Below are 15,160 nucleotides of genomic sequence, written 5' to 3' on the forward strand. Positions count from 1 at the left end.
ACAAACGTGACATTGGCTACAAAGCTTGATGCTGAGTCCAGGTAAATGCATGTAAGGTATAAATGCATGTAAGGTGCTTCTAATCCCCAACTCATGATCTAGGTTGAGTTCAGAGCTACAGCAGGAGGAGGAGGATGAGATGGATGAGTTCCTGACAGAGTGTAATGCAGACCCCACTGTACGTGACCGACTATCCCTCCTGTCACGGGCCTTCCAGAACCGGCGCCGGCAACTGATGGAGGAGCAGCTTCCCTTCTCTGACAACTACATCTTAGTGGAACCTCTGGTGTGTAATGCAAACAGGGAAGAGGAGGACATTTCACCTCGGCTTGATAGCGAATGGCTTGTTAGAGGGAGGCCAAGGGTCCCTGGTACTGCAGCTTTGTTCCCTGTTGACAAACCATTTAACAAAACCTTTATGTGTTGGTTTAATGCAGGCTACGTTATAGTACAGGGGGACACAGAAGCTGAAGTACATGATACTAAATCACCCCCAGGAATTTTGTGAGTCGTAGGGTGCCTGCAGAGTGCATTGTTTGATAGTTCCTATGCTTACAAATATTTTCAAATGGCATCACATTTACTTACACAGCAGTAGCTTTGCCAACTGGAAGGCAAACCTAAGCGCATTGATGAAATACCTGAAACCTTTAAAAATAAATGTAAAACACTTTCTGCTTATAATTCTCCCACCCGACGGTGAGTCACTGCAGTCGTAAAGTCCCTGGGATATTTCTGGATATTCCTTAACCCCGTTCCTGTTTGTTGTATGTTGAATTAGTTTTAGTGTTAGAGTGTGAGCATTTGTAAAGGGTCCCGTGTTCTTTTGTGTATTAGAAGTATTGTTGTTTCCAAAAACACTGGTAGACTTTATCCATGCTGAATCAGAAGTGTGGCTGTGTAAATCAAAACAGGCCCCTCACCTGATTTTACCGGCTGTATCTGAGCCTGACCGATGGGCTGAGACGCCCTGTGGAGACAGCCACTCAGGCTCTCATCCACCCTGACACCCAACTGGCCCCAGGCATCTGTTATCACATCAGGTCCTCAGGGAAGTCTCACCATCATTTGCCCTTGATGCCTCACTGTCTCTGCTGCTCACGTGTGTTTTTAGGGGATTGTGACAAAGTGGAATGCAAACACAAACTTCCATGAAAAGCAAGTCTAAAAAAAGAAGCCAAGAATGTAAAAGTCAAACACTGCATCCAGATATCCTGTAAAGCACCTTGAAGGGGCATGCTGCTGTGTCAGCACAGTGAGGCCAGGCCAGAACCCACTGGTACCCTAAGGAGACGTTGTCCTTCTGCTGATTATGATTACATTTGTGTCTTTCTAAGTGCTACATTCATTAGCACCCAGCTGCTTTCTTTTTCACTGGATGACTTCATCTGTTTGACAATGACACTGTCATTTGGACCTTATCTTTATGCATAACGTATCTTTTGTCAGTCATTCGTAGTCTTTCCATATACAGAATAATTCAGTACCGTAATACTTTCTCATAGTATCTGACAAGGTCATAGCATTGACAAATTCAACACCTATATAACTTATCTTATCAACTTATCACTGTTTTTCAGTGGAGTTTTAGTAATTCTGCTGCTAATATAAGATGCACAGTGTTCAAGGTTGCCTATTGTATTTGCCTTTCTATTCTCTTCAGGAGGGGGACATTTGGCCAAACACAACCTCAGAGGTCAACATAATTTTCAAACCACATGAAGCCAAGATCTATCAGCAGACAGTGTACTGTGACATTACAGGTGAATAGTTTGATCAGATAATATTTTATAGAGAGGGCTCAGGGATTAACTCATCTGAAGCAATAATAGTGACATGTAGAATCCACATAAGGATTTCATGAGCATGAAATGTGATAAAAAAAACTATAAAATAGCAAATTGATGGGAAAGTCTCAATATTATTTTATTTCTATCCTCTCATACTGAGAAAGAAGTTAGTTGATTTGCATTTGGTGACTATATTTCCAGTGCTGGACATAACATTTCCATTAATTTGAATGTACCTGAAAGAGTTTCATCGGCAGGTGGAGACCTCGATATCTCAAGTCCTTGAGTTTTTGTGGCAGTGTATAATATGTCCAAATATTTAATTTACACATCTGTGAGATGCAGATATGCAGACATGCTTGTTTGTTTAAATTTGTGTATTTTGTCTTCTTTGACATTGTGCTCTTTGATATTCAGGCCGTGAGTTGCGTCTACCTCTAAGAATAAAGGGGGAGGGAGTAGGACCCAAATTGCATTTCAACTTCGACCTCCTTGACATGGGTAATATCTTCATTGGTTCCCAGCACAGCTATGAGGTAATCTTAGTTAAGAACTTTGCTTTATGAACAATAATCATAAAGACATAAAACAAAATAACGCTGAAAAACCTAGACGTAAATATACTGCATATAAAATGTAGTGTTTTGTTTTACACATTTTATCAGTTTTTGCCACTACTTAGATTGATGGTGTAAAAAGTGTTCCAGAAAATGTAGACAAGAAAGATAATGTAATACATAAGCAGCTCTCATTATCTTCTGTTATAAGATATGTCTCACCAAAGAAATCACATTACTGCTGCTGCTAGTCTGCAGATGCCCATGCTTTATCGTTAAATAATTGAAGAATAATTGTGTTAACTGTTAGTCTTTTAATAGAACAGCACCTGGCAGGGTCTGTTTAAACTCACTGTTAGATTAATTATTTAAAGTCCGCCTGCCCATTCAGCGCCTGGTGTTTCAGGACAGTTGTGGCAGCCTTACTGTACGAACCCCTGTGAAACTGGTTCCCACCACTCACAAGGATGTTTGGTTCATGTATTGTCAGCCTATGTGTTCTACAGAAACAAATGTAGATAAATGGAATATAGCATGGAATATGTGGAATGAATAGAATATAGCATGGAATATCCACACACTTCAACTGCGCTCCCTTACAGTCGCTACATGTGAACATGGATTACATACAATTGTATCTATTATATAACAAACACTAATGGTGCATGGTTAGTCATAATTGGGTTTCTGTCTCTGATTCAGCGTGATTTGACTCCACTATCCTTTACACTCTCTTTTAGGTACTTCTGTCTAATAATTCTCTGATTGAGGCCCCATTCCAGCTTGTGCCTCCCAGCTCCTCGTTTGGCCAGTGTTTCTCCTTCAGCCCCACGGAGGGGATGGTTCCACCTGGGGCCTGCCATGCCCTGGAGGTATGCTTCTCCTGCAGGACCCTGGGGCACTTTTCTGAGGAGTTCCTCATCACAGTACGGGGAAACCCACAGCCTATCAGCCTTACATTCAGGTAATCCTCCCTAAGCCCTTCATGGCATCTGTCTCAGCATACGCCTCTACATCTCCATGGTTGTCTTGTTACAGTCTGTACAGTACATCACCCCAAGGCAGCATGGATGGGCATGTCCAGAGATATCTATCACCCCATTATCCATGCCCCAGCAGCTAGGTTCTCAGAACACATGACCTACATGCACGTCAATCTACCGAAGGCTTCGTCTTCCGAGTGCTTGAATATTTGTTCATTCTGACCTTCCCAGTTGATGAGCACATTTTCATACACTATTTTGGACGGTTTTTCGGACATAGATTACAATTAGCCTTGGACAAAAAAATCAAGCTCAGTGGAGCATTTCCTTTGAGGTCGATTTTTTTTTTTTCCAGGACTAGGCTTAATCTTTGTACACAAAACCAGCCTTAGGTTTAAGTAAGTGACTCAAGTTGTGTTTTAAATTGTACAAAGAAACCAGTGATGAAAATCCCTTTATTTCCATAACACACCTGCCAGTCTTGGCACCACCCATTGATTAAGATGCATTACTGTTGAGGAGTGCTGAGTGTAAGGATTACAGAATTACCCTTCCACACTGTCATCCAAGAAATTGATTAAACTTGTTTTTTCTTCAGTTGTTTTATACTTGCCCAACCCTGTTTTTCTTTAATTATTATGCATTGCCGAGTGACCTTCACATTTGCTGGTCAGCAAAGATTTATTCTGTATTTCATGGGTATTTTATCACTTGTAGGGGTTGTGTAATGGGGCCCACGTTTCACTTCAACGTCTCAGAGCTCAGCTTCGGGGATGTGTCCTTCGGTGAGTTTAGCCGCAGTTTGTTTTTCATTAGTCCTCATCAATGCTGCCTATTATTCACCACTAGACACTTGTGTTTGGCTTGAGGGTCAATTTATCAAACAGCACATTGGAGATACTGATAAAACCCAAACTAAACATTACAGTAGGGTTAGCCGCCTAGCACACCGGCACCACAACAGACTGCGGACATTGTTAGCTCATGGATTTGAACCAGTTGCCTTGCGTTTCCCAGCCCAAAGCTCTAACCACTCTTCCAATGCTCTGTTTCATTCCATATTCTTAATTTCCTCCAGGTTTTCCTCACACCCTGACCTGCAGTCTAAACAACACATCATTAATTCCAGTCACCTTTGGCCTGAGGGTTCAAGGTGACTGCAGTGGGCCTTCCAGCATCACCAGTGCCTCCCAGGTTTCAGACCTCAGTAGAACAGAGTGGGGATCCAGTAGTGGTGCAGATCAGCCCACTGAATTCACTGTGAGACCCGCCTCAGGAACCGTGCGTCCTCAGGGATCGGTTGACATCCAGGTAACAAATGGGCAGGGAGGAAGTGACCTGCTTCTTAGACATAATAATCATTAAGTAAAACCATACAGTGTGAACATGATTACAATAAAAATATGCTAATTTGCTTACTGTAAAAAGAGTGTGAGTCATGTTTGTCTGTTTTCTAATGAATGCTGTATGTGTGTGTGTCGTGGCTTTTTCTTTTGAGATTCGGCACAAACAAATCTTTCATAAGAATCCTTCATTGCAACAGCTTGAGTCAGTGACACCGGCTGAAAGGGACCGACCGTTGTTTAAATAACCCTAAAGAGAAATTAAAACATCTGCTGCAGATAAAGGCTTAGGAAAACTGTCTGAGTTTTACTGAGGCCCTGCAGAGCTCAGATTATTACATCTTCCTGGTTTCCTCTGGTCACTCTGTGTATTTGTCATAAGCTAGTTTTTTCTCATCAATGGAAGACTGGTATTTTTCCATCAATTGAGACTGTCAGCAGTGCTGCTCCTGGCAGGACATGGAAATCTGTGCAGCTGTCTTATGCCCTTTGTATAGGATGTCTTCTGTTTGCTGCCTTCCTTTGGCTGTCTGCAGTACGCGGCTGTCCTCTCAAGCCAAATGACAGCGCAGCGGCACTCTGCGACTCTAATGAGTTCTTTTACAAGAGCAGAAAATGTAGAGGAGGTCAAAGAGAGTCAAATGTGCTGGGGAAAGATAATCTTTCCCTTAGCAGATGAAATGGGCTCTGGCTAACCTTTCAGAGTATAGAAAGTTACTTCTGTGTGGATGGTGCAGAGATAAGTGTTTCTCCCCAGATACAAGCCCTTTGGGGCAAGCAGTGTTCTCTCAGCATATTGACTTCCTCTGATGATAGACTGACAGGTAGGGTGCCTTTCTATGTAACATAGGCTCTATGCAACATCTCAAGAAGTAGAAACGAAAGGCCAAATAGAAACATGATTGCAAAATGTTGACAAGTAAAAACTTTGAGGAGTCTGTGATTCGGTGTGAACTGTGAATATATTCACTGAGGAAGCCCATCCCCACGGACTTGTCTTACCAGTGTTTCCATTGTGTACCTCCCCGTGCAGGTGACCCTGTGCTCCAACAATGTGCAGCGCTACAACCTGGCTCTGGTGGTGGATGTACAAGGAGTGGGGGAGGAGGTGCTGGCCCTGCCAATCAATGCCAGGTTAGAGGCCTAAATCCAGAGTCAACAGCTAATGTCTGATTAATGGTGTGGGGACAAATCATTCTGAAGCACGTTCTCATCCAGACCTTGAGATTTAGAAACCTTTTAGTCAATTCACTGTGGGAGACCCCTCTTAGAAAGCTGTTATATAACATCAACGCAACACTGTGGACAGGTACGTTCATAGGCAGAATGGTTCGGTTGGGCCGGCCTAAAGTAGGTGTAACAAGGCTGGTTGGTACTAAGGATGGGTCTGTGTTCTCAGATGTGTCATCCCAAATGTTCTTCTGGATACCCCAGTACTACAGTTCCAGAGGTGTTTCCTCACTTATCGTTACGAGCAGTCAGTCAGGCTGACTAATGACAGTGACCTGCCTGCATGCTATGGCCTCCACTTCCAGGTAAGGTGTCTTAATTGTTTTTGAGAGTGTCACTTTGCCAGCAGTTTGTCTTTCACTCTTCGCTTGGTGTTTTAATCAGTGCCCAGAGGCCAATCTGTTGTCATTGCCAGACACGTTAATTAGGCCACTTACTGTTTCCGGGCTTCGGGTGTTTGACGCTGTGTCTGCACTCCTCCAGGAGTATGAGGAGAACCCCTCCTTGCTCTACTCCAGCATCCACCCTAGAGGGGTCATTCAGCCCCATGGAACAGTGGACATCCCCTTGATGCTGCAGGCTAAGACGGTTGGCAGACTACACCAAACTGTACCGATCGCTGTGTTTGGCAAGAAAGACCCTCCCCTGGTGAGATTATGTCTGGTTAGCAAATGTAGCCTGGCCTGACCCCAATGACATTGTAATGACAGAGTTGACTGTGTGTGGTCTTGCATTAATGCCCTGGTCCTCGTAAATTCTTCCCAATTCCATAGGAGGTGCAGTTATTCTGCATCGGACAGGGTCCGGTTGTCCATGTGATGTCCACAGAGGTGGACTTCGGCAGTATACCAGTTTTGACCGACATTTTCCGAACTCTCCAGCTCTCAAACCAGTCCCCGATTCCGGCACACTTTGTTGCACACATGGTGGGTGAACCCCCCCCAATCTCTCTCTGTCTCTTTCTCTCAATCTGTTCTCTCTTTCACTTTCTCTAATCTCTCTGTCTCTGTCTCTGTCTCGGACCTGAAAGGTTGTTCTGCCTTGTTCACATCATCCAGTATTTCATTACAATATACATGCCTGTCACGCATGGTTGTTTAGCTACCGTTTGGGCAGTGAAATGTTTGGTCTGTGGCACATTACGGAGAGCCGGTCTCTTGCCCGAGATCGCTGGGTTTTGTTTAATTAAAAAAAGTGACGTTTCCTTTCAAGACAGAGTGCTTAAGTTTGATGTGGACAGGGCTTTGGACTCAGTCAGCCCTAAAGGTTGTTAGATGGATGGAAAGGTTGCTAGATAAAATCCCTTCCCAATTGCCCCTAATAGCGCCCATGGCCCCCAGTGTGGCAGCCCCCCCCCCTCGCCACAATTGACAGCTAATATAAAGTCATCTTTTAATCTCTCTTCATTGTCTGCATTTCCCTCCATGCTCATTTACTGCTACATGGTGCCTCTGATTAGTTTCCAACCTAATTTAGTGTGTAATTAATTAGTTAATTGGTTCAATGCTTTGTTAGCATTCTAGACCTGCCAGCGCAATCCAATCAGCTCATCAACCCTTACCCATTACCATGTTGTGTCTGTCCTCCTAAAACATCACAGTCCTTAACAACAGGCAACAATTAAATACTTAGCAATGAACAATAATCAATTATTATTGCAATTTATGGGGCAAAGTTTGCTCTGTCTCATGAGTATTTTCGATAGTGTGTACTTGTAGCGTAAAATTGGGTTTGTAGTGGTAGACAGAATGTACAATGGGTTTGTAGTGGTAGACAGAATGTACAATGGGTTTGTAGTGGTAGACAGAATGTACAATGGGTTTGTAGTGGTAGACAGAATGTACAATGAGTTTGTAGTGGTAGACAGAATGTACAATGGGTTTGTAGTGGTAGACAGAATGTACAATGGGTTTGTAGTGGTAGACAGAATGTACATTGGGTTTGTAGTGGTAGACAGAATGTACAATGGGTTTGTAGTGGTAGACAGAATGTACATTGGGTTTGTAGTGGTAGACAGAATGTACAATGGGTTTTTAGTGGTAGACAGAATGAACAATGGGTTTGTAGTGGTAGACAGAATGTACAATGAGTTTGTAGTGGTAGACAGAATGTACAATGGGTTTGTAGTGGTAGACAGAATGAACAATGGGTTTGTAGTGGTAGACAGAATGTACAATGAGTTTGTAGTGGTAGACAGAATGTACAATGGGTTTGTAGTGGTAGACAGAATGAACAATGGGTTTGTAGTGGTAGACAGAATGTACAATGAGTTTTTAGTGGTAGACAGAATGAACAATGGGTTTGTAGTGGTAGACAGAATGTACAATGGGTTTGTAGTGGTAGACAGAATGTACATTGGGTTTGTAGTGGTAGACAGAATGTACAATGGGTTTTTAGTGGTAGACAGAATGAACAATGGGTTTGTAGTGGTAGACAGAATGTACAATGAGTTTGTAGTGGTAGAGAGAATGTACAATGGGTTTGTAGTGGTAGACAGAATGAACAATGGGTTTGTAGTGGTAGACAGAATGTACAATGAGTTTGTAGTGGTAGACAGAATGTACAATGGGTTTGTAGTGGTAGACAGAATGAACAATGGGTTTGTAGTGGTAGACAGAATGTACAATGAGTTTTTAGTGGTAGACAGAATGAACAATGGGTTTGTAGTGGTAGACAGAATGTACAATGGGTTTGTAGTGGTAGACAGAATGTACATTGGGTTAACAATGAAGACACTGTTCATGATGTTCTACTTCCCTCTGTCTCTATTTCGGTTGGATGTCTTGTTCATTTACCAGCTCTGAATCTGTTTTGTGCAAAACAGCATAGTGATTGGAATCCTGCTATGTTGGGGCCTTGAAGGACTACAGTCCTCACACACGCGCGCACACACACACACACACACACGTCCATGGATTGCGCAAAAAAAACTTTACAGGGCAGTGGTGTGGAAATGCTGTTACTGTCATTTGTCCTCTAAGCCTAAAGAGTGTTGATCAGGCAGGCATTTTTACCAAACATTTTCAAGTATAAATTGATGGCCATTTTTCTGGAATTACATTACAGTCGTTCGATACCATGGCAAAGAGCCAGGTAATACTGGATGGCAAAATAAAATGAAAGTTTTAAACAACTAAACATACTTTCTAGTTCTATTATGCCATGCATATATTCTAAATTTTCCACAATGGTGCTATCCAAACTTCTATCTGTCATGTTACCTACTGTGTCTTGCAGTGTTTTCCTTTAGAACCTCTTCAAAATGCAACTTTTCAAACCAATCAATTTTTTTAAACCTCACTAACATAAGTCTGATATGATTATTGAATGTCAGTTTGCTTGTGGTTCAATCAGTATCCCCTCTCGGTTTCCTCATCACCTCCATATCGATACAGTTCTCATCAGCTCTCTACCACATAAAGCCTGAGAATGGGATATATGACTCAGATGACCCTCAAAATCTCACATCCCTCCTGTGAATGGTTAGGCTGTCTAGTGATGTGTAGTGGCTAATAGCCCTAAGTAAGGGTGTAGAGGTTTTCCTAACCCACGGTACAGGACGTATTGTAATATACGCCTAACCCACGGTACAGGACATATTGTAATATACGCCTAACCCACGGTACAGGACATATTGTAATATACGCCTAACCCACGGTACAGGACGTATTGTAATATACGCCTAACCCACGTTACAGGACATATTGTAATATACGCCTAACCCACGGTACAGGACATATTGTAATATACGCCTAACCCACGGTACAGGACGTATTGTAATATACGCCTAACCCACGGTACAGGACATATTTTAATATACGCCTAACCCACGGTACAGGACATATTGTAATATACACCTAACTCCCAGGGTACAGGACATATTGTAATATACGCCTAACCCACGGAACAGGACGTATTGTAATATACGCCTAACCCACGGTACAGGACATATTGTAATATACACCTAACCCACGGTACAGGACATATTGTAATATACGCCTAACCCACGGTACAGGACATATTGTAATATACGCCTAACCCACGGTACAGGACATATTGTAATATACACCTAACCCACGGTACAGGACGTATTGTAATATACGCCTAACCCACGGTACAGGACATATTGTAATTTACGCCTAACCCACGGTACAGGACATATTGTAATATACGCCTAACCCACAGTAAAGGACATATTGTAATATACGCCTAACCCACGGTACAGGACATATTGTAATATACGCCTAACCCACGGTACAGGACATATTGTAATATACGCCTAACCCACGGTACAGGACGTATTGTAATATACGCCTAACCCACGGTACAGGACATATTGTAATATACGCCTAACCCACGGTACAGGACATATTGTAACGTACGCCTAACCCACGGTACAGGACGTATTGGGTACTAGAATGAACTATTTAGTTGGACGAGTCATTACAGAAACACTCATTACTCTCAAGTCAGAAGAATAAGTGGGTCAAAAAGATGAGTCGTTTACTTGTTATTTTCGTCAACAAGTGGCAACTTGTTGTACAGTAATTGTTTTATCAGTAAATCTCTGTCAATCATCGTTATTATTTACTGGAATGTCAAAAGGCTGCTAAACTGAAGCTTTAAATGAAGCTGGAGGATCCTACGCTGTAGGTTTATCAATAGCCTACCATCACTCGCCATTGCAGCTGTTCCTTCTCTTGTTTGCATCACAAAACTGAATTTGGAAAAGCTCCAACAAATATCACAACTTCGATTATGACGTGTGCAAAGGCTCCTGTTTAAGCGGAATAGTTTCTTCAAGAGAAACTTTACACAGCGTAGCAAGCTATTTCTTTTCAGAAAGTTTTCGAATGTAGGCCTATTCGTTCGGGAAACAGCCACCCGTACCGAACGATTCAGGTTACAAATTGGTGCACTGTCACCGCCTTAAAAGCAGTTTATGCCCTATGCTGTGCCGGACCCTCCATAAATTAGCTGACGTCACACACGTTCTGCAAGTGACAATGAAATACGCTGTGTAGTCGCTGTTAGGATATAACTACTGTGAATAGACATCTTAAAACTCTTTCCTCGTCCCATCTCACAGTTTGGCTGTAAATGTGGATGTCAGTGAGGTGTATGATTAATCCCTTGCAAGCATCTGATAAAGCATACAGTATATGGAACGTAATCTTACTCTCTGTGTCCTACCTAGATGATGTGCCTTCGGTATGTTCAGTGTGTGATAATGTTGTTGATGGTGATTAATCAGGAGCTATGATCCATATTCGGATGATTCTAAATCACTGCTGCCATCAAGAGCATCAACTGTGGCCAGCAGACCATGCTCTGTTCAATAAGGTCTCCTCCACACCCGAATGGACACTGAAACTCCAATTAAATCCAAGGGATAGCCAATATCACTGTACAGGAAGTTATGAGTTTTTCTGCCCTTTGCTTATCTAGAAGGAAGAGAGTTTGTTGGAGGAGAATTGAAGTGTCTTTCTGCCGTAACCTTTTACCTGCATACACTGAGCTCCCTCAGACTGTCTGGGTGGTTTCAGTTCAAAAGCAAATGTTGTGATGGCAGTCAGATGATGTAATGATTCTGCTAAGTCCATGGATGCCTGCAGATACAATAGTTGGAAGGGCCATTTGATGTGATGGATAAATAAAGCATCATCAATCAGACAGCCAACGCCACAGCCCCAGCGCTGGATTCAATCTGAAAATCCCAATTAAAACTTTATGTGCGAACACATCAATCAGTATGCTGCTGCATGGAAAATTGATTTTAATCCTCTTTCAGCTAATAGTTACAATATATTATGAGAGCTGCTAGTGCACTTTGGGCTTATCTGCTGATGTGAACAAGGCTGAAGTTGTGGTGAAAGAGAAGATGAATGTTTTTTTCTTTTTGGATTAGTTCCGTATTGAATCAATCGCAAATCTATTTAAATCACTCAGAAATCTGGAATGGAGTACAGTAGGACAGGGAAAGCTTTCTTTAGATGATATTTACTTTCAGATAAAGATTCCATTTTAAAACTGAATTAGAAGGAAATACTTTACAGTAAATCTGATAGTCAGAAACTAAGATTCGAGGGGGATTCTTTGTGTCAATACTTTTATCTATTTCAACACAGCTTTTGGGCTTTGGATCTGATAAACCCCCAGCCTGTCTGTTATGGCTTCAATTAGCAGCTTCACAGTCTCTGTTAACTGTCAGATGAGTAGTGAGCTTCCCCACGGCAGCCTTGCTCTGCCTCCCACAAACTCCCAAGAGTCCCAGATAAGACAGCGGGGAAGGGAAGAGACTGGGGGGGAGCCCGGACATCACTATTAGCACATGGCTTCATTAAAACACTGCTTGCTCCGGGAGCCAGATAAGGTTCTTCTAAAGCAGTCAAAATGGTTCTTGTGTGGTGCCCTCGTTTTATTTCTTGGCTAATCTAAATGCACCCAGTCCCTCCAGGAGAAGTGCTCAAACATAGAAAGGTTCACTGCAAGTGGATTGCCTTTGTCTAAACCCCTCGATGTTTGACTAACCTGAGGATGTTGAATTAACATAACAAACATATACTTACAAAAGCCCAAATCATAATGGAGGTACATGAATACTTACGACTGTCCGAGCCTTTTAGACATACAAACCTTTGATGCAACATCATCTGTCCGTACGGATGCAGGTACGCACCAGGTCCCTGTGGCGGGTGGAGCCTGATGAGGGAGACCTTCCACCCCTGGGGACGCTGGAGCTGAAGCTGGTGGCTCACCTGGATGACACCCTGCACTTCCAGGACACGCTGCACCTTTCTATCCAGGACAGTGGAACACACACCATCCCTCTGTCTGCCACTGGCACAGGCACCACTATTGTCACCGACCGGCCCTTTGCCCCCAGTCTGGACCTGGGAGCCCATTTCAGGTAGGCGCCGTTGGGAAGGTGGACATACTGCATGTGGCATGCTTTACGTATCCTGTCAAATGCGTCATTCAGATCCCTCCCCTGTAACGCTGTGTATTGGCCATCTTGACCCCCCCCCCCCCCCCCCCCCCAGCTCCAGACCATGCCAGTACCATTTCAGATTGACCAACCGAGGTCGACGCTCCCACCAGCTGTACTGGACCACAGACGGGCATCCCCATTTCCGCCGCAGAGGCCCCACACCCGCCAACACCAGCAGGGAGGGAAAGGCTGGTGGCAGATCCCTGGCTGCCTTGGCTGTGGACGGGCCAGTGTTTGGCCTGCACCCCATGCGCTTGGAGCTGGCCCCGGGACACACAGCCGACATGGTGCTGGAGGGCTCCTCGGACTCGCCGCAGGTGGGAACACGAGACACTGGTGGCAAACACTTCTCCATCACACACAGCCTGGAGGTTTTGTTGAGGTCTGGGGAACCTACGCTCTCCCTCAAGCAAGAGACGCCACAAAAAAAAAAAAAGTATATCTGGATTGGATCGTTTGGTTTGTGGGGAAAAAAGAATATTTGCCGCCATTTCACTTCCGAGAAGTAGTATGCAAATAGTTTAACAATGTTTACAAACCAGTTCTAAACATTTAGACAAAGGTGAAATACAGTAAGAGCACTGTTTGCTAGCCTTTCGGATCACACCACAGGGGATCAAGGTTGAATAGTACAAAGATAAAGGTGTTGAAAGCTCCCCTTAATCTTCCAATAGTCACGCTGCACAGGCCTGGGTATTGACATCCTCTCTGGGGCATTACCGGGATTCATGGCTCCTTGACTCCTTATTGATTGAATAGTGAACAGGAGTGGGAAAGAAGTGAGACCCTGAGATAAGTCCAGACCACTGTAGCCTCTGCTGATCCCCTGTATCTTAGAATGGAATTGGTGAGGTTGTAATTCAGAAAAGCATGAGCAAAGCAGAGTGTGGGTGTATCTGAGGAACGCTTTGGCAGGGCAAGACTTGGCTGTATTTCTGTCGGACGTGGCTGTATTTCTACAGAAAACAATGTCACATTTGTACCTACGAGATTTCAGCGCGGGTTAAAGGGGAAGAAATTGAATTTCGTGCAATGAATAGCTGTTTTGTTACCCAGGCGGTTCGAGAGAAGCTAGTGTGTCACGCCATCATAGGTCACCAGAGTGGGAAGGAGCGCATCATGACAGTGGACGTTAGCTGTCGGTTTGTCTCTCCAGTCCTGGAAATCTCCTCCAAGCAGCTGAGCTTTTACATGGAGAAGGTATGTAACATCAGTCACTAGTGATCTGTGGTAAACTGTAGTAACAATGAACAACAAGGTGAACAATGTGGTATATACAGCAGCCGATAGAGCACAGCTAATGCACAACGCAACACAGAGTGCCTGTAAAACACTCAGAAGTTCATTATTGTGATTATGGTCTCATACCACCTTTTTCAGCCAATTATTATTCAGGGTTTGAACCAGACAATTTATAATGTAGAATACTACACACTTTAGCGTCCCAGAAACATGTATGTTCTAATATTTGATTTACATATGCTTTGCCCATTACTGTCCCTGTATCACACATTGCGCCACCCATAACTGAGATCCAGAACCGAGCCTTGATGACTCCAGTCCAACCTACATACCTGCTTGACTGCCAACCTGGCCTTCATTCCATCCTGCAAAACCCCAACCTCAAGGGTTTTTGCTGTATAGCCTATATACACTCACCTAAAGGATTATTAGGAACACCATTCTAATACTGTGTTTGACCCCCTTTCGCCTTCAGAACTGCCTTAATTCTACATGGCATTGATTCAACAAGGTGCTGAAAGCATTCTTTAGAAATGTTGGCCCATATTGATAGGATAGCATCTTGCAGTTGATGGAGATTTGTGGGATGCACATCCAGGGCACGAAGCTCCCGTTCCACCACATCCCAAAGATGCTCTATTGGGTTGATTTCTGGTGACTGTGGGGGCCATTTCAGTACAGTGAACTCATTGTCATGTTCAAGAAACCAATTTGAAATGATTTGAGCTTTGTGACATGGTGCATTATCCTGCTGGAAGTAGCCATCAGAGGATGGGTACATGGTGGTCATAAAGGGATGGACATGGTCAGAAACAATGCTCAGGTAGGCCGTGGCATTTAAACAATGCCCAATTGGCACTAAGGGGCCTAAAGTGTGCCAAGAAAACATCCCCCACACCATTACACCACCACCACCAGCCTGCACAGTGGTAACAAGGCATGATGGATCCATGTTCTCATTCTGTTTACGCCAAATTCTGACTCTACCATCTGTATGTCTCTAGAGAAATCGAGACTCATCAGA

At 43.5% G+C, this 15,160-nt stretch overlaps 1 protein-coding gene across 1 annotated transcript in view; it reads left to right on the plus strand.

Moving 5' to 3' along the window:
* Positions 1-15,160, plus strand: part of hydin (HYDIN axonemal central pair apparatus protein) — an 83,285-nt gene that overhangs the window by 23,857 nt on the left and 44,268 nt on the right. The window contains exons 9-21 of the mRNA XM_034288481.1: positions 103-286; positions 1,664-1,763; positions 2,208-2,326; positions 3,088-3,311; positions 4,048-4,115; positions 4,409-4,641; positions 5,707-5,807; positions 6,073-6,208; positions 6,387-6,551; positions 6,677-6,829; positions 12,575-12,813; positions 12,947-13,211; positions 13,951-14,094. Coding sequence (XP_034144372.1) covers positions 103-286; positions 1,664-1,763; positions 2,208-2,326; positions 3,088-3,311; positions 4,048-4,115; positions 4,409-4,641; positions 5,707-5,807; positions 6,073-6,208; positions 6,387-6,551; positions 6,677-6,829; positions 12,575-12,813; positions 12,947-13,211; positions 13,951-14,094 — 2,131 coding nt within the window. The remainder of the gene's footprint in view (positions 1-102; positions 287-1,663; positions 1,764-2,207; positions 2,327-3,087; positions 3,312-4,047; positions 4,116-4,408; positions 4,642-5,706; positions 5,808-6,072; positions 6,209-6,386; positions 6,552-6,676; positions 6,830-12,574; positions 12,814-12,946; positions 13,212-13,950; positions 14,095-15,160) is intronic.

Source organism: Esox lucius, chromosome 19, assembly GCF_011004845.1.
Source record: "Esox lucius isolate fEsoLuc1 chromosome 19, fEsoLuc1.pri, whole genome shotgun sequence".
Classification (NCBI taxonomy): Eukaryota; Metazoa; Chordata; class Actinopteri; order Esociformes; family Esocidae; genus Esox; species Esox lucius.